The sequence below is a fragment of the Equus quagga genome, chromosome 14 (assembly GCF_021613505.1).
Source record: "Equus quagga isolate Etosha38 chromosome 14, UCLA_HA_Equagga_1.0, whole genome shotgun sequence".
Taxonomy (NCBI): Eukaryota; Metazoa; Chordata; class Mammalia; order Perissodactyla; family Equidae; genus Equus; species Equus quagga.
The window spans coordinates 12,885,957-12,902,608 of record NC_060280.1 but is presented as its reverse complement, the minus strand read 5'-3'; the positions used below and the strand labels follow the sequence as shown (position 1 = coordinate 12,902,608).

The window sequence follows — 16,652 nt, the reverse complement described above, 5'->3', positions numbered from 1 at the left end:
TTCCAGTCCCTCCCCGCACTGCCCTGTATATACTAACCACCCATGAAGTTATAAACTGCTCAACTACAACTAGCTGAGCAGTGAAGGGATGTAATAGATGGATTCTAGCTTACTGCTCCCTGTAGAATTAGACAATTCTAATTCTGCCCAAACACTTCCACATCAACAAAGATCAACACTCATGAATGACTGATACACAATTTTTTAAGGGAAAGAAATACAAAATGTGCTTCTAGTTAAACAATGATTTTATTGCATGAGTACATAGACAAATTTATGCAACCAAGGCAGAGGCTGTGGATGACTCACTGAAAAGGAAAAAAGGGGAAAGAGAGAAGAGCTGGATTAATACAGGTCCTCCGTTTTCTTTAACAGAATCTCTCAGCCAATGAGTTATTTCCCAACAGCTAAAATAAACCCCAAATATATAAAATGCACCAAACTGCTAAGTTCCTGAATCAGTTCACTGTGCTGAAGTGTAATGAAGATGCTCACTCAGACATCCAAGGAAGAACTGGTCAACATAAAGAAAAACTTTTCTGGTGGAAACTGAATGTTTGTAAATTAAGCACCATAATGAGCAATCCATGCAAAAATTAAGAAAACATAAACACCTGGGAGCACAGGAATGAACTAAAACTTTACCCACCGTCTAAAAGTGATTCAAAGGGCTTGTTCATGTTCTAAATCAGGGGTCTGCAAACTATGGCCCTTTGCTTGTCTTTGTAAGTCAAGTTTGAATGGAACACAGCCACGCCCATTTGTTTATATAACATCTATGGCTGTGTTCCTGCTACAATGGCAGAGCTAGAGGAGTCGTCGACCATATGGCCCGTGGCCTAAAACATTTACTATCAAGCCTTTTACAATAATTACTACTATATTCACTATCTGGTTAACTCCTGCTCTTGTTAACCAAAAAGGCTGATACTTACTATTTCCAATTCGGGGGAAGGACTCGTTTAGTCTTATAATATCGAGCCAACCGGTGAATACGACTCTCGATCAGAATCAGACGGAATTTAGCATCCTTATCCTAAAATTAAAAATGGAGAGAATTCAAGAAAGCCATTCAAAACAACTAAACATTATGGAACATTATTTTAACAAAGAAATGTATAGACACGATGCACTTTCTCTAATGAAAAGTCACCCAATGCCCTGTAACAGAATCACAGGCTAGGATTCATGTGGCTAGATTAAGTCATTAAGAAAATTTAAGGCTTCCAGAAGACTTGACAGGAATGATTTGCAAAACTCTGCAAATAAACACCTCAATATTTTCAACCAACTGAACATGTTGTATCTAGGGGAGCCAAAGGCCTCCTATCCCAAAACTCTTCCGGTAGAATTTTTATTTCAAAACAACCATAGTGCTGACAGATGCATTAAGTTTTACTGAAATAAGTTAGTACAAGCAGTGCCATTCTCTTACCTTTCTGTTCCTCTCCAGATGCTTTCGAACAGCAACAGCTTTCTTAATTAAATGGTAGAGGTCCTCAGGAAGATCAGGAGCAAGTCCTTTGGACTTAAGAATTCTCAAGATTTTATTGCCTGTCACAAAACGCACTTGTGCAACGCCATGTGAGTCTCTCAGGATCACACCTGAAAAGGAATCATGTTATAACTTCTCACACCAAACTCACAAACTGGAGCAGGTGATGTCAAGTCCCTTTCCAAGTTCCCCATCGGTAAAATGGGGCTTAAGTTTACACATCACAGAGACCAACAGGAGAACGCACGCAGAGCTCACTCAGACATCCAAGGAAGGTTTACCCAACAGCAAGGAAAACGCTTCTGGTGGAAACTGCGAGTGCTGGAAGACCAGCACCATAGTAAGCGTGCTAGATGACAGGCCCCCAAAGGAATCCATGAGATTCCGGCTGTGTATGTGTTCAATAATTAAAACCAGCTAACGTTTATTAAACATGTACCAGACATTCACATACATTCCTTTTTAATCTCACAACAGCACCGCCTCACTACTTGGTCACGAATCCTTTATTTCCTCGTGTGTAATCCCTCCACTGGACCCTCAGCTCCAGGAGGGCAGATGTTTTGCCCTCTTTTCGCTCACTGTGTCCTCGGGGCCCAGAACCACGCAGCAGGCAAACATCTGCTGAATGAAGCCACTTGCACAGTCACACACAGCTGTGACTCGCACATCTAACTGTGAGAGGGCGACAAGCACTGCCAGCAGGCAATCCCAACGCCTCCCCTTAACGAGACCGGGCGCTGGTCATGCAGCCGCGCTGTGTGAAGCGGGGGGAACCACCAGAACTTCTAATTCCACCGTCTCCCAAGTAAGAACTTGACAGTTCCCCAAACGAACACGAGCCCTCGGTCATCGACAGAAAAAACCGGGAAAACGGGCAAAAGCATTCCACGGCGCGCGCGGGGCCCGGTTACCGCCGAGCGTTCTCCGGCAGGTACACGAGGCCGGGCGGAAGAGGCTCCGTTAGCCACGAGCGCTCACCGATCTGCGATGGCGTCAGGCCCTTCTTGGCCAGCTTGTAGATCTGCTCCTTCACGTCGTCAGACGTCAACTTCAGCCACTGCGCATGGAGGAGAGGGCGGCCTGAGGCCGAGGAGCCGCGCCGGCGCCCAAGGAGCCCGCTGCCCGCGCCCACCCGGCTCGCCCCGCGCGACCGCTGCCAGTCTCCTCCCGACTCCTCCCGGTCCCCGTGCGCTACTTACGGTGGGCACGCTGCGGCGGTAGGGCAGCGCCGACTGGGACAGGCCCTTCCTGGGGAGAGGAGCAGCGCCGCGGTGAGGGGGGGGCTAATACCCCAGCAGCCCACCACATCACCCCCTGGACCCGCCGCCCACACTCCCTCCTTCCCCCGCCCCCGCGGCCCAGCCCTGCAACCAGCTGGGAAACGCGAGCTCACCCGGGAGCATGCATGCGACCCATGATGGCGGCGGTCAGGCAGCGAAAAAGAGAGCAAACGACCGAACGCCGCAGGAAGCCACCTAGCACGCAGGAAGTGACCTCACACGTTCCCGCATGAAGGAGGCGGAGCCACGCCGCGTGGACCCCCTGCGCCCGCGTGACTACATATCCCGAAATGCATTGCCACGTTATATCAGATTCCTCAAACAACAGGACTACACTTCCCGGCATGCATCGGTCTTTCAGTCGTTGCCAGAGCGGGAAACTGAGTCAGCCTCCAGCTGGGAATGCGCTTTCTGGAGGTGCTGCTAGCCCCGAGAATGTGCAGGTTCAAGTCTCTGCCTGCGAGTCGGCATGGAGCAGGTACAACTGCAGGCGTTGGTGCACTTGGTCCCTGTCCTAGAAAAGCCGTTGTCTGTCCCCCGCCGCCTGGCGAATTTGGGCTCCTGAAACGAGTCCAAATGTGGCTTCAGCCACAGTTGTTCATTCACCAGCGCCAGGCTTTGTCTTTGCACTAAATATCTCAAGGTCTGTCCCTGCCCCTAATAAATTCGCAGGTACAAACCATGGTGTAAGTGCTACACCGGCAGTAAGGGTAGTGTCTACCGCCCAGCCAGCACTACCATTATCTCTAATCTGATCTTGCCGGAGACGGGTCCCGGAACACAGAGAAGAACCAGCCCAGGGATTTGAACCAGGCCCTGGCGGACCTCTACCCCCTACCTACCGCTCCACCTGGGACCCCTCCACTCTTTCCCCTGCGCAGAGCTGTGGGGCGCTCTGCTTGGCGGGGAGGAGCGTTGGGCTGCGTGGCCGAGTGAGAGAGTTGGCGACAGGGCAGAGCTTTGGGAAGAAGACTGCAAAGGCAGGGGCTGGGTGTAGGGAGGTGAAGTGCAGTGGGGAGGATGAGGGAGAAAACGAGGGGTCTGAATTTCCTGGCAAAAGGGCACGGCCACTGAAACTCTTTTAAGACTGACTCCGTGCTAGTACACAGGAATCCGTTGAAAGACTGGTCAGATGAAGGAGTTTGTTCTAAAACAGCGTGGCCCTGGGGAGGAGGGAGGTCAATAAACGCCTGTTGAAAGAAACTCTAGGTACTAGAACAGCTACCCCCACTCTTTCAACCTATCACTATTTGATGAGTAATTTTTTCCAAAGCATTAGGAACTTCATTCAGACTGAATAATCTATTTTTTCCCAGCAAAGATGCATTCTTATCGTTGGCCATGTTTATGTCTTTAGCCCAGATAGGGGATAAGGATCTCAAGCTTAACATGGCCCCAATTCCAGTCCCCACCCCTAGCTACCTACTCCAGACCCCATAATTTCAGTTAAACACTACCCATCTGCTCAAACTACAAACCTTGGCATCTCGATTTTTCCTTTATGTCTTATTCCCATTAGAGTCATCTCAGCTCTACCGCAAAAATATATCATGAATACATTCACTTCTTTCCATTTCCACTGTTACCCCATCCTCTCTCATCTGCGTAACTCAGTGGTAGCTCAGCTGTTTGTGCTTTTACCCAAGTCCCCACCCCAAACACATATAACGCATTCTCCACCTAGCAGTCAGAGTGAGCTTTTAAAAATGTCAATCAGATAATTATTCTCCTGAGTAAATCCTTGCTGTACTTAGTGCATTTAGAATGAAATCCAGACTCCTGACTTCGTGCCTTGCCACACTCACCTTGGTTCTAAACACTCTAGCCACACTTCCTGCTTTCTGACCCTCCAAGGTAACCAAGCATGTTCCTTTCCTCTTGCTGTTACCACTCTCTGAAGGGCTCTTCCCTAAGATTTCCCAGGTCTGGCTCTCAGATCCTGGCCTGTAGGTCATCTCCGGGAGGCCTTCTCTGAGGGAGACCGTCTAAAGTAGTCCTTCCCCTCCCAGCACGATAGTCTGCTGATGATCTTCATAGCACGTGAGTCTCGAACGTTTTCCTTTCTAGTTGCTTGTTTGGTCGTCTGCCTCCAATACAATTTGAACTGTGAGGGTAGACTGTTCATTGCTTTTACCTCCAGAACAGTGCCAGGCAGGCAAGAAGTTGGCACTGAATAATTTGAAAGAATGAACCTAAATAAGTAATTTTTCCCCCATTTGAAGATGTCTAGACTACAAACTCTATTTCAGGAAGCAGAAGATAGTGGGAAGAATATGATTTAGCAATGCAGACCTGGATTAGAGTACATCTGTGAGGTTGGAATCAGGTCACTTCGTTCCACATGAGTTTTTTAAGTCCCAAGCATTGCTGGAGTGATTGGCCCTCAGCCCCCCACATCGTCAGTTAGTTATGTCTTGTAGTGGAATGACTGAGGGATGTCTGTGATATAACCAACACTTGTGCTGGACTGCTGTAAGAATACCACTGTTAAAAAAAATCAGTTGTTAAAAAGACCATAAAACTTTTCTAATAAGGATACAGAAATGTTGACTCAAATATTTCTTCATGGAATAGGAATTATAACTATCATTTCAGGGGGTTTTGGGGTTTTAGTGATGTTTAAGCCATGCCCTAGTTTTTAATTCACCTCATCTGGCCATGTTTGTATATTCAGTAATATCAAAGATTAACTATGATGTGATTAACTATGATAGGTGTTGAATGTTTTTTTCCTTTTTTTTTTTTTTTGAGGAAGATTAGCCCTGAGCTAACTGTTGCCAATCCTCCTCTTTTCACTGAGGAAGACTGGCCCTGAGCTAATATCTGTGCCCATCTTCCTCTACTGTATATGTGGGACGCCTACCACAGCATGGCTTGCCAAGCGCTGCCATGTTCGCACCCAGGATCCAAACCAGCGAACCCCAGGCTGCCGAAGCGGAACGTGTGCACTTAACTGCTGCACCACCGGGCCGCCCCAGGTGTTGAATTGTGATCAAATGCTGTTTGCCTCTATTAAGCCATGCCCTAGTGCCTTTATATGTGGCATGTTTTGAGAAGTTTTGTAAATTGGAACCTTCTGACTTTTTAAAGACAGAAAAAGGGAAAATTATAATTCTATCTAAAAAATAGTCACTGTTAACACAATTATTTATTAAAAAAGGCAGAGGTTCAGTGATCAAATGGTTTGGGTTTTTTTTCCTGAGGAAGACTGGCCCTGAGCGAACATCCGTACCCATCTTCCTCTGCTTTATATGTGGGACGCCCACCACAGCATGGCTTGCCAAGCGGTGCGTAGGTCTGCACCCGGGATCTGAACCAGTGAACCCCAGGCTGCCGAAGCAGAACATGTGAATGTAACTGCTGTGTGACCAGGCCGGCCCCCAAAATGGTTTCTAAAAATTGACTGTATGGACTTTTAAACATTTTTTTATTGAGGTAAAATTCACATACCATAAAATTTGCTATTTTAACCATTTTAAAGTGTACAATTCAGTGCTATTTAGTATATTCACAATGTTGCACAACTATCACCATTAATTCCAGAAATTTTCATCACCCCAGACAGCCTTGTACTCTTTAAACAATCACTCTCCACTCTCCCCGCCCCCCACAGCCCCTGGCAACCACTAATCTGCTTGCTGTCTCTATGGATTGCTTATTTTGGACATTCCATGTAAATGGAATCAAACAATGGTGGCCTTTTGTGTGTGATTTCTTCCGTTAGCATAATGCTGTCCAGGTTCATCCATGTTGTAACATGTATCGGTGCTTCATTCCTTTTTATGGCCATTATGAATAATGCTGCTATGTACATTTGTGTACAAGTATTTGAGTACCTGTTTTCAGTTCTCTTGGAGATTATGTATATATTTCAAATTGCTGGGTCATAAGGTAAACTCTATGTTTAACTTTTTGAGAACTGCCAAACTCTTTTCCACAGCAGCTGCACCATTTTACCTTCCCACCAACAATGTAACAGGGCTCCAGTTTCTCTACATCCTTACGAACACTTTTCTTTTCTCTCTCTCCCCAAAGTTCCAATACATATTGTATATTCTAGTTGTAAGTCCTTCTAGATCTTCTACGTGAGCCACCACCACAGCATGCCTACTGACAGATGAGTGGCGTGGTTCTGCGCCTGGGAACCAAACCTGGGCCGCTGAAGCAGAATGTGCCAAACTTTAACCACTAGGCCAGCAGGGCTGGGCCAACACTTGTTTTTTATTCTAGCCATCCTAATGGGTATGGATTGGTATCTCATTGTAGTTTTGATTTGTATTTCACTAATGACTAATGATGATGAGCATCTTTTCATATGATGGCCATTTGGGAGAAATGGCTATTCAAAGTCCTTTGGCCATTTTTAAATTGGGTTTGCTTTCTGTTGTTGAGTTTTAAAAGTTCTTTATACAATATTTTGGATACCAGGCCCTTATCAGAACTATAACTTGCAAATAGTCTCTTTCATTCTGTGAGTTGTCTTTTTACTTTATTAATAGTGTCCTTTGATGCATGAAAGTTTTTAATTTTGATGAAGCCCAATTTGTTTTTCTTTTGTTGCTTGTGCTGTTTGTGTCATACTTAAGAAACTTGTCTAATCCAAGATTACAAAGATGTGCGCCTATGTTTTCTTCTAAGAGTTTTATAATTTTAGCTATGTTTAGGTCTTTGATCTATTTTGAATTAATTTTTGTATGTTCTAAGAGTCTTACTTCATTCTTTTGCACGTGGTTATCTAATTGTCCCAGGACAATTTATTGAAAAAACTATTTCCCCATTGATCTTGGCAGTCTTGTGTCTTTCCTGGATCATGATTCAAAGAAACAAAAGTAACCAAATAGTTGTCTTGAAATGAAAACTACAACAACCAAAATTAAAAATTCCATGGATGGGTTAAACAGTTGAAGAGAGAAACAGTGAAGTGGAAAAGAAGTCATAATAAATTATTCAGAACTGAAGAAAGTTACTGGTCCATAGATCTAAGGATCCTAAGAGAAAAAAATAAAAAGATCTCTACACCTAGGCACATCCTAGTTAATACAGATCAAACAAGATTAGCTCTAAGGTCATAAGTGTTGAAGGTACACAATGGATTCATTCATGGAGTTCATTATACGGTTACCTAATTTTGTGTATGTCTAAAATTTGATAAAGCGTTTCAAAAGAGTAATTAAGGGTGAAATAAAGTCATTTTTTTCCTGATAGAAACTGAGTTTATCACCTCAAGAAACTGGCTCTAATTGTTTAAGTGATTGTTCTTTCATCGTCTCTGGGACCTTTTACATGTTATCTCTAGGGTCAGAGAACCACAGCCTCACACTGGTTACCGCTCCCAGAGGGAGGTATGGTATTAGAAGAATCTCCATTTCTCTGTTCTGTAGCGATGTCTGTAACATGATGTTACAATACTATTTACTATTTAAGTAAACTACCACAGACCAGAGACCACACTCATAGAAGCATCTCACTTCTATGAAATGGTGATCAGGCTCTAGCAAGTGGCAATCCAAACCTTTAAATAACCACACTTAGAAATCAGACACACTATCTGGACATTTTTAGGGGCAGCTGACAGGCCAGTTCTGAAATTCAGGATTACTGGAACCTAGTAAACTCCTGGGTGAGAGACAAAGAACAGCAGCAGTGAGTCCATAGCAAAGTTTGGAACCAAAAATCTTAATATGTTGACGAGGAAAGAAATGATAGCAGAGTTCCTTTATTCCAGAAATATTTTAATATAATCATAGTACAGTTATGAAGTCACAATCAATCCACTGAATATATTCAAAGTATTAATAAAAATATTATACATCTTTACTTGCTACCTTAATATAATTAAAGTATTTGGTTCTTATCGATGAGACTAATTGCCATATTCATTCCTATTTGCACTGCTAGTCAAAAAGCATGTCAGTAAATCTATGAATTATGGTAGTGGGGCTTCAGTCTTTTTTGATCTGAAATCAAAGTATCAAAATTGAATGTTTTCTTGTTTAAATGCCACAATACTTGAATCCTAGAAAGAACAGTCAACCAATTTAAGGCAAGATATTGGAACTTTTATACAACTTTAATGTGAAAAGATAAAAGAATACTTTATCAAAGATCATACATGCCTTAACATTTAGATACCTAGAGATTCTTATAAAGGCAGTAATAAAAATGTCAGTGCAAGTTCTACGTTGGGTTCCCCAGTAGAGAAAATAACAGGTTCTTGGAGTAAACCATTATTTTCAAATCCAAAAACACTGCAAGAGGAAAGAATTCTTCTGGTGCAGGACTTCCACGTAGCATAATTATTTTTACTCAATAAAGATAGGTATAAAACATTGTGATTATACATAAAAATTAGTGTCTTGGCCAGTTTCAACTTTTGTTTCAGATTTACTTTAATGCAAGCTTTAACAAAAGGTTTAAAAAAACAGTTGATTTAAAATCTACTGATAGTAGTAGTGCAAAGAGGCGCCTCTGTCCCTTTTTTTGGTAAGGGCTGAAGATTAACATTTCACAAAGAAATAAGTTATATTAAAATATATGTAAAATGTGTGTGTGTGTGTTTTTCATGACCAAAGAAGGCACAACATGAATTAAATTAAGAGAAAATATTACCACATGTCCTGAATTCTGGTTAACTATACAGTATTAATCATAATATACACTTTTAGATAAGAATCCAGATATCCTGTAATTGAAAAGTGACAGCACATTTTCTAGCTCTATTATTTGTGCTAAAAGACACTGCTGTAACAGACTGCAATAGGCAGTATACATTGAGTCCAATTAACAATGACCTTTTACCAAGACAGTACTTTTTTTTTTTTTTTTTTTACAGTGGCTAAGTGACAACTCATGGAATGGAATTAGATCTCAAAAGCTTAAGTGAAAATATCTAGTACTTCTTCATATTTGCAAAGCTACTTACCACACTTTAAGGACATGTTAACTGTATGTGGAAAAAGCAAATAAACGGTGGTGCTTTGATCTGCATTTTAATTAACTTATTAAATAGACAACACATTTTAACATTAAAAAAAGAAAAAGACATTCATATATCATACGGACTTTCCTACAAATGGACCATTAGTGTTAGGCACCAAAAATTTCAAGTTTTTTTTTTAACCTGTCCCACTGATACATCCCTAACTCTTCTACTTCTGCTCTGCAAGTATCAGCATGTACATTAAACATTTGCACAGTTCATAAAAATTCTGTTCTGGGCAACTGAATTGGAGATTGTCCTTCCTTTCTTGGTATTCTTCATTGCATATTTTGTCAGTTATCTCATAGCAACTAGATTGCTAAAATCTCTATTACCATTTAAAAAGTGTCTGAATTTCTATTCTAGCCATGAGAATTAATATATATATATATTTATCCAAACTAAACATAAAATTATGTGTGAAGTTGAATGAACAATAAAAATGAAGCTTAATGGTTACTGTAGAATAATTTCAGTCATGTCCCTTATGATTCTGAATTCCATTATATTAAGGACAGTAATTCATGTGAATGTACAATGTTTACAAATGTAAGTAGACAGCTTATAAGACAAACTATGCCATAAAAGTCTACATTAAAATTCAGCGTGGACACTAGAATTCTTGTCCTGGGCCTCTTGTGAAGCGTCTGCCCTACTCATGGAGTTCTTCTACCAAACAGGAATGGGCACATGGTGAACAATTTTCACCTGTTTAATGAGGGAGTGAAGTATAGATATATGGAGGTGAAATTACCAAACTTCAACTCACATTCTTGGGAATAAATGTAGGATTATAATGGAATGACGGAATTTAGTGTATGCTGTATTGATGAATTTCATTCAGTTACTGGGCAACGAAAACAAATCAAATGGCTGACTGTTTAAATAACTAAGTCACGTATCAGAAGTGGAGAAAATGATCTTTCTGTGAGAAAAGCATTAGTATACATAATTTCTTGTCTTTAATAAGTTGAAAGTGAGTGAAAACTACTTTCTAGTTATTTATCAAGTCAGGAAAAAAGTCAGAATGAAGTGCCAGGGAAGCATATGAAGTTAAGGCACCATTATTTACAACTTCAGTGATTGGCACTTATTCTGAAAAAGGCTTTGAAGACATGAATTTTTAAAAGCAATATTGTTTTCCTCTACTTCTATAAACTACTTAGTAGTTCTTAACATAACTATTATTTGTGCTTTGCTTTTCGGCCCTGTGAATAGCAGCTCATTTTATGGGATCATCCTGAACCTTTCCTTTCCTTTGGTGTTTGTGAACATACACAGTGGTAAAGGCTGTAAAAGGTGCAAAACAGGCAAACAAACACACTGTGTCTGTGTGAGAAACAATGCACAACAGCTGGCTGAGCTGACACTGTACTATCAGACCAAACGGAATTACTCAAGAAAGGATTAAATCCTTCACCAGCTCAAGCTCTTTTTCAGGACTTACTGTATATTAAGTGTAGGGTTTATAGTATTCTATATGACTTTAAAACGGCAATGACTTCAACAAATTCATAAAAGTTATATGACTGTTGGTCCAAAAGATGTGTTGAAATGCAGCAAGTACATTTACTTTATAATTTCTGTCCAAGTATAAAAATACTATACAAAGTTCACAAGTGTGTGTGTGTACCAGTCTAACTGCTCCTGCTTCCAAAGCTCAGAAATTCACTAGCTTACAAATAGGTTGCTGCAGTCAGCTGATACCACTTAACTGTCTCTTTGCTCAAGTTGAAATCTTTCAAAGGCAGGGTTATTCCACCCAAGAAAAAGTTCTCCCGCAGAGATTCTGCACTGAGTACACTTAGTTGAAGTTCTCTCTGTCTTAGGGTTTCTTTGCTGTATCCACTGTACACAAGCTACAGCAAAGGCAAAAAAGAAACAGTAAGTTACAAATTATTTATTTGTCTGGTTTCTTGGATTATTTTAAATAAAAACATAAGTGAGATTATTAGCATGACTACAATTAATGACATTGAGATCATGACACATCTGGTAGGATTTGTTTCATACTTCAGATGCACATTCTATATTTCAGGAGTCTTGGATTGTATTATCCTTCCTCTGAGTGTCTGACATAGGAATGCACAAAGTAGAAAATTACTATTGCCTAAAAACTAAAAGCATGTTTTTTCTGAGACAGAAGTAGGGGTAAGGGAAGAGAAATTACATGGTAGTATGTCTTAAGATGATCTAAAGCTGGGAAAAAGAGAATGGAAGGAAGCAAGTAGGGATAGCATAATTATAATTATTTTACAAAAAATGAGAAATTAAAATTTCCTTTTGTTGTCTTTTTCCTGTTGGATTTTATATACCATGAAATGATAATTTCTGATTATCCATAATTCAGTGCAAACTCACAAACTATAAATGCAGTGTACAGCAAATACGGAGTGTTGAAAACTATTCTTGCAAACATTTACCACATTAAACACTTAGAATTTTTTTTCAAGAAAGCCTCACCATAACTTCTGAGAAACATCTCCGTAACCTAGTCCTTCCCACTGTTTGACTATAAAAACTAAAAAACTGACCACACTTCATTTTCTTGAAAGTACAACACTAACTAGAAAAAAGCCAATACCACTTCTTGAGAATAATACCAACTGGTCTTCACCAAACATTTTATATGCTTGTAAAGGGCTGAAAGGACATTCTATGATTTTCATAAGTTTATAAGCTTGATGAAAATTCAGAATTATTTGCTTCCAAATCTCTACCCAGACATTTTTGTGTGGATGTAATGTTCATGTACACAAATAACGTGGTGTTTATCCTAAAGAAGTAGTTGACTAAGGATTAGTGGGTTTTAATAAATTACTAAGTTTATAAGTTGACCATGAGTAGCTCAGCAGGGTCACAGTTCTGCTCCCCACTGTTCGGCTGATGCTTTGCTTACTGCTTTCAGTTGGGGGCAATCTATTTTAAGAGGGTTGCTGACAGATAAAACAAATTAGGAGGATGATTTTGAAACTACATTCTATCAAACAAAGGTAAAGGTACTGAAGATGCTTTAAAAGAATAAACAGGAGGGGCACCTAACTTCAATTATCTGAAGGGCTGCCACGTAGCAGGAAAAGAGGAGTTCTGTGTGGTTCCAAGAAGGACAACTGAGACCAACAGGTGCAAACTACAGGGGGGGAAGATTTCAGCTCAGTAAAAAAAACAAGAGTTGGAGCTGCCCAAAACCAACTAGATGGCCTGGAACGATTTCAGCACAGATTGGACATCCACTTTTGAAAACGTTATAGAGAGGGTTCAAGCACTGGAAAAGGAGTTGAATAATGGCCCCTGAGATCTTTTTAAAAGGTCTAAAGGTCTATGACTAAGGGTTCAATTCTGCACGATTTTATTAAATACCATTGGACTACTATTGTTTTGCTTAACTAGTACAATACATAGTTCAGCAACTGATATCTAAAAATTTTAAAGTGTTTAAATTTTAAAATCTCAAAACAACAAAACTAGGAAACCTTTAGAAATTACTTTAACTTACCATTTCATTGAATGTCGGATTCCTAGTTTTTCGTGAAATTTTGGTTTTACGTTTGGATGTTTTGTGGGTATCTGGAAGTAGGTATGTTTTGACATATGGATTTGGGTCAGCCCCATCTTCAGTAACCTACAAAAAAAAGCATTTCCTTAACAGTAGTGCTTCCTACTAAGGCACAGGTTCCCTCTACACTCATCATTATTTGCAATCACTCACAAGATCTTTGATGTGCATCACCATGATGAAGAGAGTACCATTTCGGTAAGACACAGATAATTTCACTGCTCCTCCTATTTGGCCTGGAGTAGGACTGAAGGGACCTGCATCTGAAAATAGAAATATGCTCATCTTTATTTTTTCTTGCTTGCAGTGGTTCAAGCTGCAATAAAAAATTTTACTTTAATTCCAGGACCATCACATGGGGGAAAAAAGGTAAAGAACCTGGTAGTCACTGACAGATATTTGTTTAGTAATCACACTCCATCAGGAAAATTAAGTGTATCCAGAAATAGACTGGCTTAGAAAGAATGCCCTCCTCTCATTCTCACTAGACTACAGCCAATAACCCTGCTGTCACTCTGCCACATCCACTGAGAAGTTACAGACTTGCAGGTCACAGGGAAGCCATGAATTATCAATAAAGAGAAAAAAGAATCTCACCTGCAGACCTAGCTATTCCTTCAGCTTTCTCATCACGAAGTAAAGGGTGGAAAAAAGTACAAACCAGATCACACTAAGATAGAGGCAGAAAAAGATTTATTAATTTAAATATAGTGTAGCACAAAAAATAGCATGTTATTATTTTTCAGTTAGAACAGTCACCTCTGCTACATCTGTTGAAGCACTCATCAAACTCTGTAAATAACTGTTTAACTCAATTTTTCTTTTGGCTGCTACATCTTTTATGTGTGTTCTTCCTAGAACCATCCTATTAGGAAAGCTACAAAACAAAAACAAAAACAAATGGGATTTAAAATTATTTCATCTTGTATTTGTAGACTTGAGGACAATATTTACTTAAAAATACACTTTTTTATATATTTAAATACAAAATGGAGTCTTAATCTACTATAAAGTAATCTGTCATGATTTCTCTTCAGAGTACTAGAGATGAAATACTTCAAGTATCCATTATCCGTTTATGAACCTTGGTACAAAAGGTATTGTTTTGCTTATTACTTATTTTCTACTTATTTCTTCTTAAAATGAATCATTCACAAATATTTTATGCAGATCTTATCCTCCAAAATAATCATTACTCAACCAGCCATACCTATTGTAGATGCCAGTAAAATCAACAAATTACATAGGGCCCAAATCAAGATAATCTTTTTTTCTTTTTTAAAAGATTGGCACCTGAGCTAACATCTGTTGCCAATCTTTTTTTCTTTTTCCTTCTTCTTCTCTGCAAAGCCCCCTAATACATAGTTGTATATTCCAGTTGTAGGTCTTTCTGGTTGTGCTATGTGGGACACCGCCTCAGCATGGCCTGATGAGCGGTGCCGTGTCAGCACCCAGGATCCGACCAGTGAAACCCTGGGCCTCAGAAGTGGAGTGAGCAAACTTAACCACTCGGCCACGGGGCCGGCCCCAAGATAATCTTAATTCTGCTTATTTTGGTGGCAGTGGAAAAATGAGATTGCACATGGAAATAAAACTCTGATGCCCACTTTTCTGCCTCCTCACTTTTAAAATCTATTCTGAGAAGAATATGAGCAATTTGATACAGGAGAACTACTGGTCGTTAGCTACATTAAAACTGAGAGTTTCCAAAGGGTATCAGATACAAATCTAAGTACTAAGATTTTGATAAACAGTCTCAATGCCTCAGCTTATTATTTTTCAGAGAAGTTCGGTATGCCCATAACAGATTATTTCTTCAGTGATTAAAAATCTGACTTTTTAAAACCAAGATTCCAAACTATTATCCTGTGTTGCTTACTGTGGTAGAGACAACAAATTTAAAGCTTCGACTAAAATCAGAAGGCTGGAATATCCTATGTTTTAAGTTTAAGATCTTGATCATTTACTCATTGTTTATTCATTCAACAAAAACTTACAGTTTCTTGTCTATGTCTAGTACTATATTAGGTCCTTATGAGACAAAGGAAAATAAGTCACACATGGTTCATAGTATCTTACTGTTAACACAAAGCTTTGACCTACACTAGATACTCAATTGTTTCCTGTAAAAAAAGGATTAATGTACAAAGATGGGAACGTACCCTGGTAACTTCCAAAGTGGAAAAATAATACTGAGCTTATTGTGAAGTTCCTGAAACTCATCAAACGTCCGGAATACAAATGATGGTTCAAGCTGTCCTTCCCTCAAAATTCGGACTACGTAAATCTGAAAAGAAATCATACCCCAAACACATTAGATTTATAATACAACCTTTCCTGACAGGAAGAAGATTTAGAGCTTGACCATTATACATAGCCCAAGTGCTTTTCACTTGGTAATATATATGTCACCAATAGGAAACAGCAAATATAAAAGTCTTCATATATATAGCACATCTAACTACATTCTAAGAGTGATCTTAACCACTGCAAGATATATAAACAAGAAGTGGAAAGTGAAAGTCATTTTATTTCCAGGATTAAATATAATAAATGTATTTCCCAAATTTATAAACTTAGTGCATTTCGAATGAAAATAGTAAGTTTATTTAAGAGAGTAAATGAGAAAAAAGGCAAAATTTATGGCAGCAAGGGGATGAGGGAAAACATATCTTACTGGATATTTATCTATTATACAATCACAGTACTCTGAAGAGTAAAACCCTGGTGCAGAAAGAGTCAGACAGATCTACAGAAGACCAGAGATAAATTCAGGGATATATATGAATTTAGTATATTTAAAGGTGGCATTATAAATCACTGGGGGAAAGAATGGACTAATCAATAAAATGGTGTTAGGATAAGATACTCAATAAACATGCAAAACTTTCCTAATAATAAAACAGATGAAAATTAAAATAGTGCACTTTCTAAAATCTATCAATTTGTCCAAAATTTAAAGACTGACAGTACTGCAAAGTATTATCCAACAAAAATATTAGCACGGGGTGAAAAATATATTGGGGGGAAAAAAGCACGCTGAAGACCTTGTTTTTTTTTCAAAAATAAACTTTATTTGTGTGTGTGTTTTAAAATATTTCATCTCTGAAGAGTGGAATGAGAACTTAGACTTTTACTTTATATGCTTCCACATTGGTTGAATTTGTTACAGTGAGCAAGCTTTACCTTTGAAATTAAGAACAAATTGAAGGTTAGGAAAGACAAAAGCAAAATAGCACCACCCTTTTAGTCTTATCTGTGAAAGGAAGAATATCATTTGTCCCTCATGGTGTTAGAGCAAATTTACCAAGAAATAAATACCAAAAAACAATTAGGGAT

The 16,652-nt window shown here is 39.4% G+C and overlaps 2 protein-coding genes across 4 annotated transcripts in view; both read right to left on the bottom strand.

Annotated features, from left to right (window-relative positions):
* Positions 1-230: 230 nt before the first annotated feature.
* Positions 231-3,139, bottom strand: RPS13 (ribosomal protein S13). The gene is made up of 6 exons (XM_046685060.1): positions 2,892-3,139; positions 2,698-2,746; positions 2,477-2,555; positions 1,436-1,605; positions 936-1,036; positions 231-308 (listed from the first exon to the last, which is right to left on the bottom strand). Exons 1-6 carry the CDS (start codon positions 3,122-3,124, stop codon positions 275-277), a joined length of 666 nt encoding a protein of 221 aa, XP_046541016.1. The 5' UTR covers positions 3,125-3,139; the 3' UTR covers positions 231-274.
* Positions 3,140-8,493: 5,354 nt separating this feature from the next.
* PIK3C2A (phosphatidylinositol-4-phosphate 3-kinase catalytic subunit type 2 alpha) overlaps positions 8,494-16,652 on the bottom strand; it is a 91,419-nt gene continuing 83,260 nt past the window's right edge. For all 3 annotated transcript variants that reach the window (XM_046685057.1, XM_046685056.1, XM_046685059.1), the window contains exons 28-33: positions 15,476-15,600; positions 14,073-14,190; positions 13,911-13,983; positions 13,467-13,576; positions 13,254-13,379; positions 8,494-11,616 (exon numbers count right to left, since the gene is read on the bottom strand). In XM_046685057.1, the coding sequence (XP_046541013.1) occupies positions 11,434-11,616; positions 13,254-13,379; positions 13,467-13,576; positions 13,911-13,983; positions 14,073-14,190; positions 15,476-15,600 (735 nt within the window). In that variant the 3' untranslated portion in view covers positions 8,494-11,433. The remainder of the gene's footprint in view (positions 11,617-13,253; positions 13,380-13,466; positions 13,577-13,910; positions 13,984-14,072; positions 14,191-15,475; positions 15,601-16,652) is intronic.

Coding starts and splice junctions, on each gene's coding strand:
- RPS13 (XM_046685060.1), bottom strand. CDS start 3,124: ATGCCGGGAAGTGTAGTCCTGTTGTTTGAGGAATCTGATATAACGTGG. Junction 1,606..2,476: donor CCTGACGCCATCGCAGATCG/GTGAGCGCTCGT, acceptor ATTCCTTTTCAG/GTGTGATCCTGAGAGACTCA. Junction 1,037..1,435: donor ATCTGGAGAGGAACAGAAAG/GTAAGAGAATGG, acceptor TTTTAATTTTAG/GATAAGGATGCTAAATTCCG.